General features: G+C 36.8%; 1 protein-coding gene across 1 annotated transcript in view; it reads right to left on the bottom strand.

The window, feature by feature from the left end:
• CWC27 (CWC27 spliceosome associated cyclophilin) overlaps positions 1-18,494 on the bottom strand; it is a 270,719-nt gene that overhangs the window by 30,455 nt on the left and 221,770 nt on the right. Inside the window, exons 12-13 of the mRNA XM_028849465.2 lie at positions 13,569-13,678; positions 8,108-8,211 (exon numbers count right to left, since the gene is read on the bottom strand). Of these exons, the coding sequence (XP_028705298.1) occupies positions 8,108-8,211; positions 13,569-13,678 (214 nt within the window). The remainder of the gene's footprint in view (positions 1-8,107; positions 8,212-13,568; positions 13,679-18,494) is intronic.

Raw genomic sequence — 18,494 nt, 5'->3', positions numbered from 1 at the left:
GTGTGTGTGTGTGTGTGTGTATGGGCAGAGGGTATATGGGAACTCTGCTTTCGCTCTATTTTGCCATGAACCTAAAACTGCTCTAAAAAAATAAAGTCTATTTTTTAAAAAAACCTAAAATGGAAATCTCAATTTGGATGGTTTCACTGGCAAATTCTATCAAGTACTTAAAGAATAACACCAATTCTAAATAATCTTTTTTTTTCCAAAAATAGAAGCACAGGAAACATTTCCCAGCTCATTTTTAAAAGCCCAGCATTATTCTGATGCCTAAATAAGACAAAAATAGCAGAAGAAAGCTACAGACCACTATCCCTAATGAACATAGACACAAACATCCATAAGAAAGTATTGAATCCAACAAGTTGAATCCAACAATGTATAAAAAATAATAATATACCACAACCAAGTGGGGTTTATTACGGGAATCCAAGGCCAGTTTAAGATTAAAAAAAGAAAATCAACCAATGTAATCTGCCCTATTAACAATCAAAGAAAAACCACATGATCATATCAGTTAGTATAGAAAAATGTTGGACAAAATTAAAGATTGTTCATGTTAAAAACTCTCAGAAAACTAGAAGTAGAAGGGAACTTTCTCGAACTGACTGTATTAGTCCGTTCTCACACTGCTATGAAGAAGTATCCCAGACTGGGCAATTTATAAAGGAAAGACATTTAATTGACTCTCAGTTCCACATGGCTGGGGAGGCCTCAGGAAACTTACAATCATGTTGAAAGGGGAAGCAAACACGTCGTTTATGTGGTGGCAGGAGAGAGAAATGCAAGCAGAAGAAATGCCAGCCACTTATAAAACCATAAGATCTTTTGAGACTCATTATCACGAGAACAGCATGGGGGAACCATCCCAATGATCCAATCACCTCCACCTGGTCCTGCCCTTGATTTTGGGCCTATTATGAACCAGGCACTGGATACAGTACTATAAGGACAAAAAGCAGATAAATTATTTAACTTCACTGTGCCTCAGTTCTTTCATGGGTAAATAAAGATAATTAATACCTATCCCATAGAGTCAAGTGCATGTGAAGCACTTAGAATCAGTAGGACATTTTGTGAATTGAAGAGGCTAGGCACAAATATAAGAATGAAGAAAACCAAAGGCCGGGCATGGTAGCTCATGCCTGTAATCCCAGCACTTTGGGAGGCTGAGTCGGGCAGATCACCTGAGGTCAGGAGTTCGAGACCAGTCTGACCAACATGGTGAAACCCTATCTCTACTAAAAATACAAAAAATTAGCCGCGCGTGGTGCATGCCTATGGTCCCAACTACTCGGGACCAGAAGAATCACTTGTGACCACTCGGGACCACAAGAATCACTCGAGGCACAAGAACCACTTGAACCTGGGAGGTGCAGATCGCAGTGAACCAAGATCTCGTCAGTGGACTCCAGCCTGGGCAATAAGAGCAAAACTCTGTCTCAACAACAACAACAACAAAGAAAAAAAAAAAAACGGAAAAGAATATATTTAAATACTACTTAGTGTGAGAAAAAATTTAGAAAAGTAAACAAGAACATAAAACCAAATGCCATGTCACAGACCACTTTAAAACAGTTAAAGGCCAGAAAAGGGTTGATGGGGAAACGGGACTCTGTTGTAGCAGGCCTAGGCCAGTGCCAATGGGCACATTTATTTCAGAAAGTACCACACTGCTTCTACTTGAGAACAAGGATCACAAACTGGGACCTGGAAAAAAGCTTCCTAGGACCTATAGATGGGGTCATAATCTGTGATTGAAAAAGGACCATCATTACATACTCAATGACCAGAGATGACTTGTCCCAATGGTTCTCAAAGTGTGACTTGGGGATCCCTGTGCGCCTGCAAGGTCAAATTTATTTTTGTATGAATACTAAGACACTTGTTTGTCTATTTCATTCTTATCCCCTCATGAGTGCACAGTGGAATTTTTCAGAGAATACATGAAGTGTGAGATAAAACAGAGTAAAGCAGATATGCGCCTATCATGCCAGATTTCAGAGATTTACCAAAAAATTGGAAAACAATGCTACTCATATCACTAAATGTTTTGTTTTGCAGGCATAATTATTTTTTTATAAAAGTATGTTATTTATAACATATTATTAATAGATATATTCCATATAAACAAAAGCTCTTTGGAGTTCTCAGGAATTGTTAAGATTGTAAAGCAGCGGCCCCCAACCTTTTTTGGCACCAGGAACCAGTTTCGTGGAAGACAGTTTTTCCATGAATGGGGGTGAGGGGGTATTGATTTCGGGATGAAACTGTTCTGTTTCAGACCGTCAGGCATTAGAGTCTCATAATGGGCATGCAACCAAATCCCTCGCAGGTGTAGTTCACAACAGGGTTTGCGCTCCTATGAGAATCTAATGCTGCCGTTGATATGACCTTGGTGAAGCTCAGGCAGTAATGCTCACTTGCCTGCCACTTACTGCCTGCTGGGCGGCTCAGTTCCTAACAGGCCATGGACCAGTACCAGTTTGCAGTCTGGGGGTCAGGGACCCCTGGTGTAAAGGGCCCAGAGACCAATAATTTAAGCTCCACTGCCTAATACTAAAGGGTAAAGTTGCCTAAGTTCATTTAGCCAACTCGAGCCTTTATTATTTTCACAGTCTCCACCCTTATTGCTGTATTTGCGTTCATCTATGCTAACCTGTGCTTGGCAATGTCCTGTTTGAATGAAGTGGAAAACAATTGAAATATTCTACCAACACTTTGGGAGGCCGAAGCGGGGAGATCATTTGAGGCCAGGAGTTCGAGATCAGCCTGGGCAAAATAGTGAGACACTATCTTTAAAAAAAAAAAAAAAATTAGCCGAGTATGGTGGTGTATGCCTGTGGTCTTACCTACTTGGGAGGCTGAGGTGGAGGATCACTTGAGCCTGGATCCTTGAGGCTGGAGTGAGCCTTGACTGCACCAGTGCACTCCAGCCTGGGCAACAGAGTGAGACTCTGTCTCAAAAAACCAAAAATTCTTTTGCTGTCATTGCACCCTTCATTCAATACATGACTAAACTATACACAAATTACAGTATGTATTACATATAAAAGGTGTTGAAACGTTTGCTAGTATAAGCAATGAGATGAAGCTATGTTCTTTCATGGTATCTTATAATGAGGTCTGACTGGGTCTAAAAGTCAATTATCTCTTTTTTACATCTGTATTAAGATTTCACTGTTTTGGATACAGACAGCTGGTACTTGTTGCTTCTGCACTGTGCTAACTCCAAAGGGAAGCTTTAAAACTTCTTTAAGCCAAATCTTGGTTTTCAGAACTTCAGTATCTAGCAGATACAAACTGTCTGACTGATGGCTAAAACTGATTTTTAACACTAGCCAAAGTGCAATAATAAAACTGAAAAAAAAAAAAAATCCATATCCAGAAGTTTTAACCCATAGGGTTATCTTGGAGAATTTTTCAGAACCAAGAACAAGACTATTTGGAGTTGAGGCTCCCAAGAAGAGGAACTAAATTGAAACTTGTATAGTTTTATGAAAAACAGAAGCAAACCACACTGTGTTTTCATTTTTTAAAAATTTAAGAAGGCAAAGCATTTCTTCTAAAACGTTAATCTCTTTCACTAAGCTCTTTAAGGAATCTTAATTAATTCTTGAGATTCTAATAGCCCTAAGACAAGTCTTAAATTATATTTACTTCGGGGTACAAATTAGAATGATATTTTGTGAAAGCCATTTGAAAATATTTAGCAGAAGTCAACATGTATACTCACTGACAAGCAATTCCAGTTTTAGAAATTTATTCTAAGAAAATGGGCAATGGCATAGAAACAAGGATGTTACAGCATTGTTTATATATCCAACAACACGGTCAAGTAAATTTGTGGTTCATCATATAATGGAATACGACGGTCATAATACAAAAGATAAAAATTACATCATAAAATTATATATGATAAGGAGAAGTAGTCACTGCATATTGCTGAGGGAAAAAAGCAAGTTATAAAGCTGTAGTACTATATGATCTCATTTCTGTTTAAAATATGTATGTGCATAGCAGTACCTGGACAGATACAAATTAATATGTATAAAAATATACTTTTACATATTTGGTATAAATAGCATAAATATATACATTGATATGTATAAAGTAATAGTATTTATCTTTGAGTTTGGGATCATAGGTAATTTTCATTTACCTTTCTTGAGCATGTTTGCATTCTGATTTTTCCACAGTGAACATCTTTTTTTTTTTTTTTTTTTGAGATGGAGTCTTGGTCTACAAACCAGGCGGGAGTGCAGTGGCACGATCTTGGCTCACTGCAACCGCCGCCTCTCGGGTTCAAGTGATTCTTGTGCCTCAGTCTCCTGAGCAGCTGGGACTACAAGCACGCGTCACCATGCCCAGCAAATTTTTGTATTTTTAGTAGTTTTTGCAATGTTTTTGCAAGTAGGTTTTGCAATGTTGGCCAGGCTGGTCTCAAACTCTTGACCTCAGATGATCCACCTGCCTTGGCCTCCCAAAGTGCTGGGATTACAGGCGTGAGCCACCAGGCCTGGCCACAGTAAACATCTTTTAATTATATAATAATCAGTAAAATATTTACTTGAGGCAGCCATGCAATTGTTGGTATTTTTCAAATTTTTATAATGTGTGTACTATGGAAGAAAGTGACGGAGGGGAGAGAAAGAAGAAGAGAAAGAGGGAAGAAGGCAGACAGACCATTATATTGTTTATTATTTTATCTTGTATATGTGCTGTAATGTTTTAAGTTAATCTCAGATTTAACAATCTGGAAATAAATTTTCAATGAAACATAGTAGTGAAGAGTTAATGCCCATAAGATTGAAGCCATTCACATAGATTGAATTTTTCTCCTCTCCTTAGAAATGCCAATTTTGTTGTGTAAGGAGCAGGTGGCTATCTTTCTCAAAACTTTTTTGGGAGCTCACCAAGCTTCATCTAACCAAACCCAATCTGGCATATGGACTTCATCCATATGGTCATATGAATCCCTGGGCAAGTTCCTCCTGCCATGTGTCTAATCGGTTTCAAAAAATCCATGCTCGAAGAAGGGTTCCATAGCTACATGAGTCTGTGATACTGTGGGACTAAGGAACATAGTGACAAAGAGACCACTCTACCTGCTAAACTGGAATCTGGTACCATCACTATTACCAAATATTGGCAGTACATATCTGAACAAAGGAGGAATCCTAGTAATTCTGAGTGAAAAATTTCTATCATGCATTTCAGTGTAGATCTACTAATAACACTTCTTTAAATGCCTTGTTAGACAGTGAAATCTGGGAATAATTTTCAAACACCATATGCACTGTTTACAATAGAATCATATTTCTTTTCTTTCTCTCCCTCTCCTACTTTTTTTTTTTTTTTTTGCATAAAAAGTATAATGCTGCTGAATGGTACCCAAATGTCTGTTGTATACCATGCCAATACAGCAGCTCAGCCAAAAATGCGAATAGAATAGTTTGCCAAGTAAAAGAAAACATAACAAATTGGTAATGGTTTCTATCTTGACAGAAAATGAAAATGATCCCTCAATGTGTGGCCACTCATGCGGACACATAAAAATGTCTTAGAAGCAATCATTTTACCTCAGATAACAGACCCTGACAGTGTAGTACAGCACACTGGCTGACTTTCACTTCTCAGAAAAGCGGCAACCGTGACCTACAAAATAGTCTGGTAACCATGTAATTTATGCATAACACACATGCACATGCCATGCACTCCTAATATTTGTTATAAATCATTCTGAATATAAGACTCCTTTCCTGAGAAGAATACACTTTATGAGAGAGAATCTAAATCACCAGAGACTTGAGAAAACTAAACTGAACAGAAATGATGTTGTTGCTAATCAGGTTACAAAATCCAAAGGTCTAAATTGCAATAAAAAGGCATTACATAAGGGCCCTATATATGCTATCTGATTCTGCATAGTGCCTTGAACATGAAAAGTATTTTTGTTAGATGTTAGATAAAACAAATACCAAAAAAATTCTGGAGGTGCATAGTGTACAGCTCTGCCATTCTGCTTAGGAAACTGCAATTGAAAGCAGAAATGAACCTCCTGAAGACCTGCTAGTGGTCCCTTTGACTTGTTCCCCACCTCTTCACCATTTATTTTTTTCTCCCAATGGAGAATTAGCCAACATCATTGACCAGTGATTTTTTTCCCCATGTCCAGTGAAGTTTCCCCATTTTAAACTTCCTAATGAGAATGTTAGACAGAAAATTGATTGTATAACCAAATAACATGAAAAACAGGAATGGCACTTTTAAAAATACATCATTGGTATCTGAAGCTAATGAGGAATTCAAAATGAGAGAATACTGAACCAAGGGGCTAGGAAGAACCTTGAGAAGTTAAATGGTCTTGCCAAGTTGAAAGTAAATTTAAATCCTGTGGGTTATGAGTTTCAAATGAATCTTCTGGGGTTTGAATTTGTTGGTGACTTTCCTGTTCAATAAAAAAGGACTTAAATGGCTTATAAAAAGTTTAAAAAAACTTATTGGGCATCAAACTGCTCTTACAAAACACCATCTTGATGAGTTAAGTGTAAATGAATCAGAAACACATGGGTCATATTTCCTTTAAAAATGCATATGGATTCAAAAATAAAGGGAAGAGGACTTGGCAAAACATTTTTTGTATGGTGGCTGAACCCAAAACACTTGAAAGAGATTTTGAGACATTCAAGGAATCCCCTCACCCCACACCCCCCCAAAAAAACAAGAACTCAAAACAAAACTAAACTAAACCTGTCCAGTCATATAAAACAAAAAGTTCTACACAATGTGCATTTATCTCTATGGGTCAATCAACATCCACTGAGCCTTTGCCTTTGGCACTAAACTATGGAAGAAGACAGCTTCTGCCTTCAAGCAACTTTGAATTTTGGTATAAACAAATCTATATAAGTAATAGAAACCTATTAAAAGATATCCAGGATCTTACAAAAACTGGCATCGTAACCCACATCATATGAAAACTATAAATTAATTGAGAAATAGACAAGTGCTTTCAGGGTCCTAGGTTAGATAGGATTCATTCCATTCAAATCATCATGCCCTCAGCCCTTTTGATTAAAGTTATATACAGTTGCAGAGTCTTACGTGTTTGAATGTTTTCTTTATTTAAGTGTTTTTATGTCTTTTTAAATGTGTGTTCCAGCCCTCCTTCCTCCACCCTCTAGATTTGTGAGTGCTCAACAAATCTTGCTGACTGGTTTCCTGGAGGATGGGAATGTTGAACAGAGTTTTGAAACAGGAGAGATGCTGTTTGGCAGAGAGAACTGAGGCTATGATTCTGGGTTGGGGTAATGGTACATGTGATGGTTCAGAGGCTCCAGAGGGTGAGTCATGTGTAGGGGGTGATACATTGGCTTGCTTGCAGCAATGTGGCTGAGCCAGGGTGTAGTGGGAGGTGGAGGCAGTTAGGTGTGGGGAGGCCTAATACATTGCATGTAAAGTCAACTTGAGGACAGAGGGGTGTGATAAAGAAAAACACAATTTTTATTCCTTTTTTTTTTTTTTTGCCAGTATAGGATAAAGTTCTAAGCAAAGGACATGTACATGTCATTACTTTATTTCTTATCAGTGTCTTAAAAAGCTGAAAAATATCCAAAGATAAAAATAAAATTAACTTGTATGAGTTGCTAGGATCCTGTAGATCATAACTTTGAAGAGGAAGTTGGTAGGATTATGAAATAGATTATTGAGTTCTAAAATGTTGTTTGTGGGAAAATGTAAGAAATTATTGATTTATTGTCTTCTAAGGTTGTTTTCGAGTTGTTTAATGTGAGGCTCATCTTTTCCACAATATTAGAAAGTTACTTAGAGCTGGGATAGTGTCATATATTTCTTGTGCATTTTTTACTGGCTAGCCCAATGCTGGACACATCAAGTGCTCAATAAATGCTTGTTTCTTCAGTGCTTGGTGCATTTATTTATGTTACTTTATATTGAACTGAAATAAAGTCAAAAGTTGCCAAGGTCCTATAATGGTGATGGTAAAGTCTGAAAACAAAAGGATGATATAGTGGAAATGTACCAGTAGGGTCTCTGCTCTGAGCCTACTTGTTCATGGTTAATATACAAAAATCAAAGCCCTTACCATCCTTCATCATCTTCTACTTCTGTTTCAGGAATGTCATTTTCAGGCGTTTCAGCAATTGCTTGAGTAAGTTTAGATTTAAACTGGTTCAGCAGTGCAAGGGTCTGAAATAACAATTAGACTGGTAAGTTTTCTGATAAAGATAAATATAATTTTAAAAGAGATGCTTAAGTTTGTTAGAAAAGGAAATATCCTACTTGGATGTAAAACAAAATGTTCGATTTTGAACAAAAAGAACAAAACTACCTTTAGGCTGCAATAGTGACATTAATAAACCTTGACATTAATAAACCTTGACAGTTTGGATTTGCACTGACATTTCCCCTCAGAGATAGGTGACTATTTTCTGATTTGGGAAACAAAAGTTTGCTTATGTAGAAGACAGAAGGCCCAACTTTTAAAAATACATATTTGGCCTGGTGCATTGGTTCATGTCCCAGCACTCTGGGAGGCCCAAGTGGGAGGATCTTTTGAGCCCAAGAGTTCAAGACCTCAAGACCAGTAGGGGTAATGTAGTGAAACTCCATCAGTACAAAAAGAAAAGAAAAAAAGTCAGATGTGGTGGTGTGCATCTGTAGTCCCAGTTACTCTGAAGCCTGAGGCAGGAGGATCCCTTGAGCCTAGGAGTTTCAGGCTGTAGTGACCTATGATTGTGCCACTGCACTCTAGCGTGGGTAACAGAGTGAGACTCTGTCTCTAAATAAATACATAAAATAAAATAAAATAAAAAATTTGTGCTCATTTATAGTTAAGGTTTTAGTGTCTATAAGAAAGAAAGGTAATTCATTAAGTTACATGAAATAAAAAATAAAAAGACAAATAGTATTGTTTATTTGACAAATTTCCAAAAATATAAAAATATCGATATTGGGAAGGTAGACTGAACATATTAACTGTTGGAAATGGGTAAATTGGAATATCTTTAGAAAGCTGTTGATATGTATTGGAAACTTTAAGATGATCATTCCCCTTGACTGAGTAATTCCAATCCTGGGATGATAGAAAAATAATGTGAAACAGAGAAAATGGCTTAAGCACAAGATGTGCACTGCAGCATTATTCATACAAATGGAAAAATGAAAACCTATTAAATGTCTATCAATAAGAAACTAGATAAATTTAGTAAAAAGCAATAAATACGCTATTTAAAAATTTTATTTTTATTTTTTATTTTTATTTTTTTGAGACAGAGTCTTGCTGTGAGGCCCAGACTGGAGTATAATGGTGCGATCTTGGCTCACTGCAACCTCCGTAGCCCAGGTTCAAGCGATTCTCCTGCCCCAGACTCCTGAGTAGCTGGGACTACAGGCACTTGTCACTATGCCCAGCTAATTTTTTATATTTTTAGTAGAGATGCGGTTTCATCATATTGGCCAGGCTGGTCTCCAACTCCTGACCTCAAGTGATCCACACACCTCAGCCTCCCAAAGTGTTGCGATTTCAGGTGTGAGCCACTGTGCCCGGCCTAAATATGCTATTGTTATTAAAAATTATAAATATGCTATTGTTATTAAAAATTATATACATGAAACACTGCATTCTATTGTTAAGTGAAAGATGAACACAAATATTGTGTTGAGTATATTTTTTTAAAAAATGTGTGTGTGTAGAATTCCTGTGAATTCTTGTTTGCCTCCTATGCTCTCCGTGAGCAAGAAGAAGCAAGTGGCTATAAATTTATAATCACACTATCTCCTGGATCTTAACAGTCTACTTCAGAATTTGAGCAGACAATAGAAGCTAGAAAAATGTTTTTCTACTTGACAGATTTACAGAGTACATCATTGTGAAATGGGATAAAATACTACCTGTCCGAGAAATCAAGGGCCTAATCAAGATTTTGGTATGTTGAATTCAATATAGAAATCCTCACATTTCGTAAGGAAAAAGATGTGTGACAGTTCAACATGTGAATAACTGGTATATTAAAGGGTCACAATACATTCCTAAGCTCCAGAATTTATCTAGAGAGTATCAATAAGATCACAGTTCATGAAAAAGTTAAGTAGGTCTGGGCAGTCTAGAACCCAAGCTTAATAAAGACAAATGGTGCCAAAATAACTGCAAGAAAAAGGTGGTTGGTTATTGCTTAAAAAATGATAGTAAAAAGCATCTTCTACTTTTCTGCAAAATTTAATGCCCACATAGACAACAGCTAAAAATACATACATTATCATAGTTACTGAATGAGATGAGTTTTGGGGAAAATTTATAAGTTCCTATAGAATATCATTATAGGCATTCTGAGGGCTGCTGAGTATGTTAGCATTTAGATATTTCATATGTTTTTAGAGATTATAGAATTAAGCTCTTCAAACAATGTTAACAGATAAAGCATCCCTTGTTTTTAATCTTATTCATTAAAAATACTCCATTGCTTACTCTTATTGTATTTGCTTATTAATAAGAAAACAGATTACTGTAAAAATATTGAAAAATAGAAGTAAAATAACTATTATCCCACCACTCAGAATAACCACTGTTAACATTTTGGTAAATATACTTCAAGGTAGTATGTGTGTGTATGTGTATGTGTTTATATATCTGTATCTATATCTACTATTGCATAAATATATCTCTCCATATGCCTGTCTCCATATCTATCTATTTAATCTATATGATATGGTCTGGCTGTGTTGCCACCCAAATCTCAACTTGAATTGTATCTCCCAGAATTCCCGTGTGTTATGGGAGGGACCCAGTGGGAGGTAACTGAATCATGGGGGCCGGTCTTTCCCATGCTATTCTCGTGATAGTGAATAAGTCTCACAATATCTGATGGGTTTATAAGGGGTTTCCACCTTTTCTTCTTCCTCATTCTCTCTTGCCACTGCCCTGTAAAAACTGCCTTTCACCCTCCGCCATGATTGTGAGACCTCCTCAGCCAGGTGGAACTGTAAGTCATTTAAACCTCCTTTGCTTCCCAGTTTTGGGTATGTCTTTATCAGCAGTGTGAAAATGGACTAATACACCATAGCTTAAAAGTAAACGCTATCTTTTTTTTTTTTAAGAGATAGAGTCTCACTCTGTCACCCAGGCTGGAGTGCAGTGGTGCAATCATGCCTCACTACAGCATCAACCTACTGGGCTCAAACGATCCTCCTGCCTCAGCCTCCCAAGTAGCTGGGACCACAGATGCACACCACCATGCCCAATTACGATTTTTTTTTTTTTTCTGTAGAGATGGGGGTCTCCCTAGGTTGCCTAGGCTGGTCTCAAACTCCTGGGCTCAAGGGATCCTCTCATCTTGGCCTCCCAAAGTCCTGGGATTACAAGAGTGAGTCACTATGCCTGGCCCTTACTCATTTTTAGTGATGGACGTTTGCATACTTGGAAATGTCTTTTTTAAAAGCACAAAGAAAAATGAAAACAAAAAAGACTTCTAAGTGGAATGAAATTTTAAAACTTCCTAGAAAATTATACTAGACCTGGATCTTTCTCCCTGAGTTACAAGTGGCAAGGCAGTTTGTTTTTAGAGCCAATTATTGAGCTACTGGCATTTGCTCAAAGAGGGGAGACTGTGGCAAACAAAAAACATCCTCTTGGCTATTTTTAGCTTCTTCTATATTTAAGATTAGACTTTCTCCTGCTGTATTACAAAGGCAAGAGAAGATACTGGGCAGAAAAAAAAATCACAAAAATAATGGGACACATTTGTTATAGTGTGAAGAAGACAGGATTTGCATGGAGGCATGTTGATTGGCATCTGCAGGGGAATTATTCAGTTATGGCTTTTCCTGAGGCATGAATGGCCAACTACTTCCAGGAAGGCTCTTTCAGCACAGTGAGAGCCTTCCCAGAATGTAGAAGCTATGCTGAAGGGGCCCAATCTTGGCACACTCTGTTTATGCACATCTAACACAAGAGTCTCCCAGCTGGGCCCTGTGCCTCTGGTCCTGTCCTGTATCCAGTCTAATCTCCATACTGCAGCCCAGTTAGAGAGATCTTCCCAAAATGAAAGTGAGATCATATCACTTCCTTCTGTCAATGGTTCCCCACGGCCTTTAGGATAAATTCTAAACTACTTAACATGGTTTGAAAATACCTTGTATGAACTTACGTTTGCTTACCTCTTCAGCCTCATCTTTCTGCTTCTCTTATAGTTTATGTTACAGTCATATTTAATATCTTTTAGTTCTTTGCAAAGAGGTCGAAGACTTTTCATGTATGCACTGTTCCTTTTGTCTAGCCATACCCTGCCTCCACCTGGCGGTCTCCTATACAACCTTCTAAGTTCAGCTGACAAATCATTTCCTTAGGAAGGCCTTCCCAGATTCTTAAGCCATGTTAGGCCCCTCTGTTATTCAACTACATGGCTTCCTGTACCTACCGTTTCATAATGATACCCCCTTTCACTGGTGTTACTTGTTTAACTAGCTGTTTTTCCTGATAGATCAGAGAGAGCAGGGATGTGCTCACGTGTTTACTGCCAAATACAGTGATTAGTACATGGTAGGTTCTTAATCATTATTTGCTACAAGAGATTGGGTGGAGGGGAAGGAATGAATGAGTCATCCTTAGCATCTCTGGTAGTATAGTCATTATGGTTGCTATTTAGAAGACTTTGTGATTTCATGAAAACAAGTTAAAATGTACTTTTTCTTAATGAAATTAAGAAATTATCCAGACATGTTGTTTGGGCTTTTTAATTTACTTTAATTTACTTTTATTTTGCCTGTTTCATTTATACAACTAAAATGGCGTGTCCATATATATATAAGGCAGTTTGTTTATATCCATATATATAAATATGGATATTTATGGATAAAATATGGATTTTGGCATGGCAGCACCAAAAATAAATGATTTCAGTCTGTCCTCTAACTTTTCAACATGAAGGGCTGCTTCAGAGATTTGTTTTATCAAGTGTCAAGTACTGCATGGCACATAGTGCTGACTCCCAAATTGTTGAGCTAGCTTCCTATCTCTTTTCATTCTTGATTTCTGACAACTTCTTAATATTACTACCTAAAGATTCAGGAATTACTTGTAACAAACACACTTTTATTACAATAGAAGTCAGCTAGTAGACCAAATAACTTATTTCCAGACAGTGTACAATTTCAAGCTAGGCTGACGAGTCAGCATGTGAGATGTCGGGCTGGAAGCAACTCTCTCATCATTTATAATCACCACTTCTTCATTTCACAATATTCACTACGCAGAGGTTCCACCTGGGTTTCTGAAGATATGTGGCTTTATGAGGTTCCTGTGCCTACTATGGGAGTACCAAGTTGAAACACGGAAGTTCCAGGCTTTTTCACCACCAATGTCTGGAAAGAACTCCAGAGTTTGAATCTTTATGTGAATGGCCAATGTCCACCCTACATAAATATATTCTTTTTCATTTTTAAGACGTAGCGCTTCTCCTGATATATAATCAAATTAGGCTTCATTTAGAAACACTTAAAAACAATAAAAAGACAATAAGTTCTGTATGGATTTGGGTTTTTGAAGTTACCTGATCTTCCCGGGAAGTTCCCTTCTTTGACTGTTGCTTCCTCAAAGCTTCATACTTTTGCTTTTCTCTTCTGTATTCGGCAACAGCACCATCTGGAGTGGCTTCTTCCTCTAAAGAATAGTAGAATATTTTTAGAATAAGCAGTAAAATAGCTCTGTGGATTCATAGCAATGTTTATGCTCCTGTTGCTGAAGAGGAGGTTGGCACTTGGGCTTGGTTTTTTGCCATTTAATTTCAAAAGAAAACCTGTAAGCTCCACCAGTTCTGTAACTACTTCCTAAATTAGAACATGACTGATGTTAATTTATGAGCTGATTTTATACATATATTTACTATACACTGCACTATTGTAATTGTTCTTCTCACATGTCCTTATTTAAGTTGATTATAAAATCGTCTATCTCGCTTTTAAAATAATTAAGGTTTTCCTAAAATTCAGTAGTATCATTTTACATTGTTTCCTTGCCTTAGAAGATACAACCTTTCAAATATTGGTTGATATTCCAATTACCTGCAACTTTTGTTCCCCAGTTATAACAATAACAATCTTCAATGTAATGGCATCATAGAAAATAAATACATCTAACAACAGCAAAAGCAGACAAAAATAATCTTTACTGAATTAGAAATTAGAAAACAAATCTATGGGTTTGATCCTGCAATAATTCTATGTGAAGATTAATTAACATCCGGGTTTATAAAACACAGTGTTCCCTCAAAAACAAACAAGCCAATAAACCCAACTAGTAACATTTTATAATACCTTACATGAATAAATATCAATGAAAATTTGTGACTAAAACACACACACACACACACACACACACACACAAACACACACACTCTCTCTCTCTCTCTCTCTCTCTGCTCTTTAGCTGGAAGACAAATGATAAGCCAGATGTAATCAACAATGCTAGTAATCTTTCTACCAAAGCTTTAGTCTGTTGGTTGTCTCTTTGTTACCTAGTTTGAGGATCATCATGAATATGCAATATATTAACTATCAGTCATTTTGTTCAAGAGATTTTCTGGTCAAAAACAAAAATTTGAACTAAGAAACAAGTTGTCTTTTTGTGGTTACCTAATATGATTTTGGTAGAACTTGGAAGGACAGTCTGGTTTCAAAACTGACAGCTGCAAACATTAAAAACTGAGCACATTAAGGAAAAATGAACCATTAAACATAGAAATACTATCTGAGGCACACATGCCTAGTAAACACTAGTGAAGAGAGTATTGCCATCACAATTGGTATACATGAAGTGATTCTTATAGTAGGTTTAAAAGTTACTTTCGGCAGGGCACGGTGGCTCACGCCTGTAATCCCAGCACTTTGGGAGGCCGAGGCGGGCGGATCACGAGGTCACGAAATCGTGACCATCCTGGATAGCACGGTGAAACCCCGTCTCTACCAAAACAAGCAAGCAAACAAACAAACAAACACATTAGCCGGGCTTGGTGGCAGGCGCCTGTAGTCCCAGCTACTCGGGAGGCTGAGGCAGGAGAATGGCGTGAACCCGGGAGGCGGAGCTTGCAGTGAGTCGAGATGGCACCACTGCACTCCAGCCTGGGCGACAGAGTGAGGCTCCATCTCAAAAATAAAAAGAAAATTACTATCATATTTTTCTACTGAATTGCATCTTTGAATACCTCTCTTCTTCTTATCCTACAGTAGTTAGATTTGCATTGTCCTGGGATAAAGAGCAAGCACTTTAAGATGACTTAGAATCCCTACATGAGGCAGTTAATGCCTTCCTTTCCAGTTAAGTCTCTCACAACTCCTTTCTGCATCCACCTTGGTGTGCTTTCATTTGGATGATAACTAGTATTCTTAAACCCTGCTCTCTTGACCAACCATCCACCTTTGCACATGCTTTTCTTCCTTCAGGGATACTGTAAACACTTCATCTCTCCATTCTTGTTAATTCTCCTTGCTTAATTCTGGCTCCTCCTTTAGGTCTCAGCTTGGTTGGCACTTCATGGAGCCTTTTCTGATTCCATTATTGAAGTCTGGTTTAGATGTCTCTCCTTTGAGCTTTCAAAGGACCCTTTAGCACTTATCACACTTTATGGCGATTTCCTGTTTATTCTTCTTTAAACTCACTAGACATTAAACTCCTTGAGGACAAATCATATTTCCCCAGCACTTAGGACAGTGCTTGGCAAGGGACTCAATAAATAGTCAAATAAATGAAGTAATAATGTAATTGGAGAAGGGGAAAATAAGAAGGTGTAGGCAATTTGCCCTCTTCCCCTCGCAAGCCTCAGTCACAGTTTGCATTTGTCATGCACCTGGAATCTCCTGTTCCACTGCATTTAGGGAGTCAGTAATTATTTTCTGCCATTTCCTAGGGCAGAAGTTTGTAAAATTCTAAGGAAAATTGTCATGGGTATCCGTAGAACTGTTTAATGTTTTTATGGTTAAAAAAATGCAAAAGAGAAAGGACAAGTTCTTTGCTTACATTTTCAGCTAAAAAAGATTGAAAACCTTTATTTGTGGTAAGAATTTTGCAATAAATGGAAAGGATATAGGTGAATTCTGCTATCTCATGTCATAGGTAAGTTAACCTTACAACCTTCAAAACAGATTCAGCATTGCTTATTTTAATGTGTTTCACACACATCTTCTTGAACACGGTCCCTTTTAGCAAGGACCAACCATTTGATTTCACTTATTAGGAATGTGCAGGAAGTAGGAAAATGTTTAAAAAGTGCTATAAAGAAGCCTTAAAAATCAGTTTTAAAAAGTCAAGGATAGGTACATTTAAGTACATAATAAAGCATGGAAATTCTGTAGCTATGTTGTTTATAATACTAAATGGCTTTTTAATAACTTAGAAATAGTAGTCACCTCATTTAGGAAACTAAATGCATGTAATGATAGAATTTTTAAAAACAGCTGTACTGAGGTAGGCGTTCCATATAGTAAAATTCACTAATTTTGTATATAAAATATGATGACTTTGGTATTGTATAGAGCATATAACTTCCACGGCAATCAAGATCTAGAAAAGTTCCACATACCCTACAAAGTGTCCAAATGTCACTTAGTCGGTTTTCTTCTGGCAACAAGGCATCAGCGATCTGCTTTCTGGCACCACATTTTTGCCATTACTAGAAACTCATACAAATGGGATCATACAGTATGTAATTTCTAATGTCTGGCTTATTTTGGTGAGCAACTATTGTTGAGATTCATCCACATTCCTTTGCATAACTGAATAGTATTTCATAACATGGATGTACTCTAATTTGTTTATTTTCAGTTGCTTACCATTTTTGGCTACTATAAATAATGCCTCTTTAAACATTTACACACACAAGTTTGTTTGTGGACATATATTTTCATTTCTCAGGGGTAAATACCTAAGAGTGTGATTGCTGAGTCAAGTGCTAAGCGTATGTTTAATTTTATATGATACTGCCATACTGTCGTACAAATGGCTGCACCATTTTGGCTGCATCATTCCTATCGCAATGTAGGAGAGTTTGAGTTGTTCCACATCTCCAAATATATCTGGCATTGTCATTTAACTGAGTATTTTAGAGAGTGTGAAATAGTATCTTGTGGTTTCTAGTGTTATTTTTCTGATAAGCGATATTACATTTTGTATGTGCTTGTTGGCCATTTATGTATCTTCTTTTGTGAACTGTTTATTCAAATCTTCTATTAATTTTTTTGTCTTATTAATGAGTTGTAAGAGTTTTCTTATATATTCTGGACACAAGTCCTTTGTCAAATATATATTCTGTAACTTACTTATCTCAGTCTGATTTCTCTTTTCATTTTCTTAAGGGTATCTTTCAGAGAGCAAAAGTTAAAATTAGATAAATAGCATTTTATCAATATTTAAATTTCATACATCACACTTCTTGTGTCTTATCTAAAAAATCCTTATTTGCTTCATGGTCTCAAAAGTTTTTTCTAATGCTTTCTCTTAGTAGTATAAAATTTTAGTTTTTCTGTTAAGGTATATAATTTATTTCAAGTTGATTTTTATGTATGGTGTAAGGTAAGGGTTGAGATTTTTTTTTTTTTTCTATACAGACATCAATTGTTCCAACATTATATGTTACAAAGGCTTTCTTACCTCCAGTGAATGACCTTGGCACCTTTGTTGAAAATCAATGGATCATATATGCATATCTATTTCTATACACTCTCTTCTGTTCCATTAATCTATGTCTCTCCTTGTGCCAGTAGTATACTGTCTTGATTACTGCAGGTTTATAGTAAGTCTTGAATCAGTTAGTGTAAGCCCTCTAACTTTGTCTTCTTTTTCATAACTTTTTGGTGATTTTTGTTCCTTTGCCTTTCCACATAAATTTTAAAATCAGCTTGACAACTTCTTCAAATAAGTCGGCTAGGATTTTGACAGTAGCTGCATTGAATGTATACATTAATTTGGGGAGAACTGCAATATTAACAATAGTGAATCTATCAAAGTTTTACTGACTTAACCTGCCATGTTGAGGTCTGTAATACATCCTTTTGGTTCCAACCATCATGTACAGTCATGGTGCTGGTGTGAGATATGAGTGAGGAGTAGCTATTTACTATCATCTTTGTGACTATCTCAGGATTAATATTTCAGAAATAGGAACGTTTCGAAACAAGTATAGGAATTGTAAAAATGACTGGCTGATATGCTAGAAGAAATAACATGAAATAGCAAATATAAATAAGCAATTTTCATAGAATGGGGAGCAAACAGCAGTACCTCTCTTCCACCAAAATATCTTGGGAATTTAACAAAAAAGAAGATACATGCAACGTTATCTCACATCAAGACTCACTGAACAAACCAATGAACAACTTCCAATCCAGAAAGGTTAGTTGGTCAAAAAGTATTTTTAAAACAAAAAAATTTTTATTATGGAAAAATTTCAACACAAATATAGAGAGAATAGTATAATGAAGCCTCT

The sequence above is a fragment of the Macaca mulatta genome, chromosome 6, assembly GCF_049350105.2.
Source record: "Macaca mulatta isolate MMU2019108-1 chromosome 6, T2T-MMU8v2.0, whole genome shotgun sequence".
NCBI lineage: Eukaryota > Metazoa > Chordata > Mammalia > Primates > Cercopithecidae > Macaca > Macaca mulatta.
This window is presented reverse-complemented; position numbering and strand designations above follow the sequence as displayed.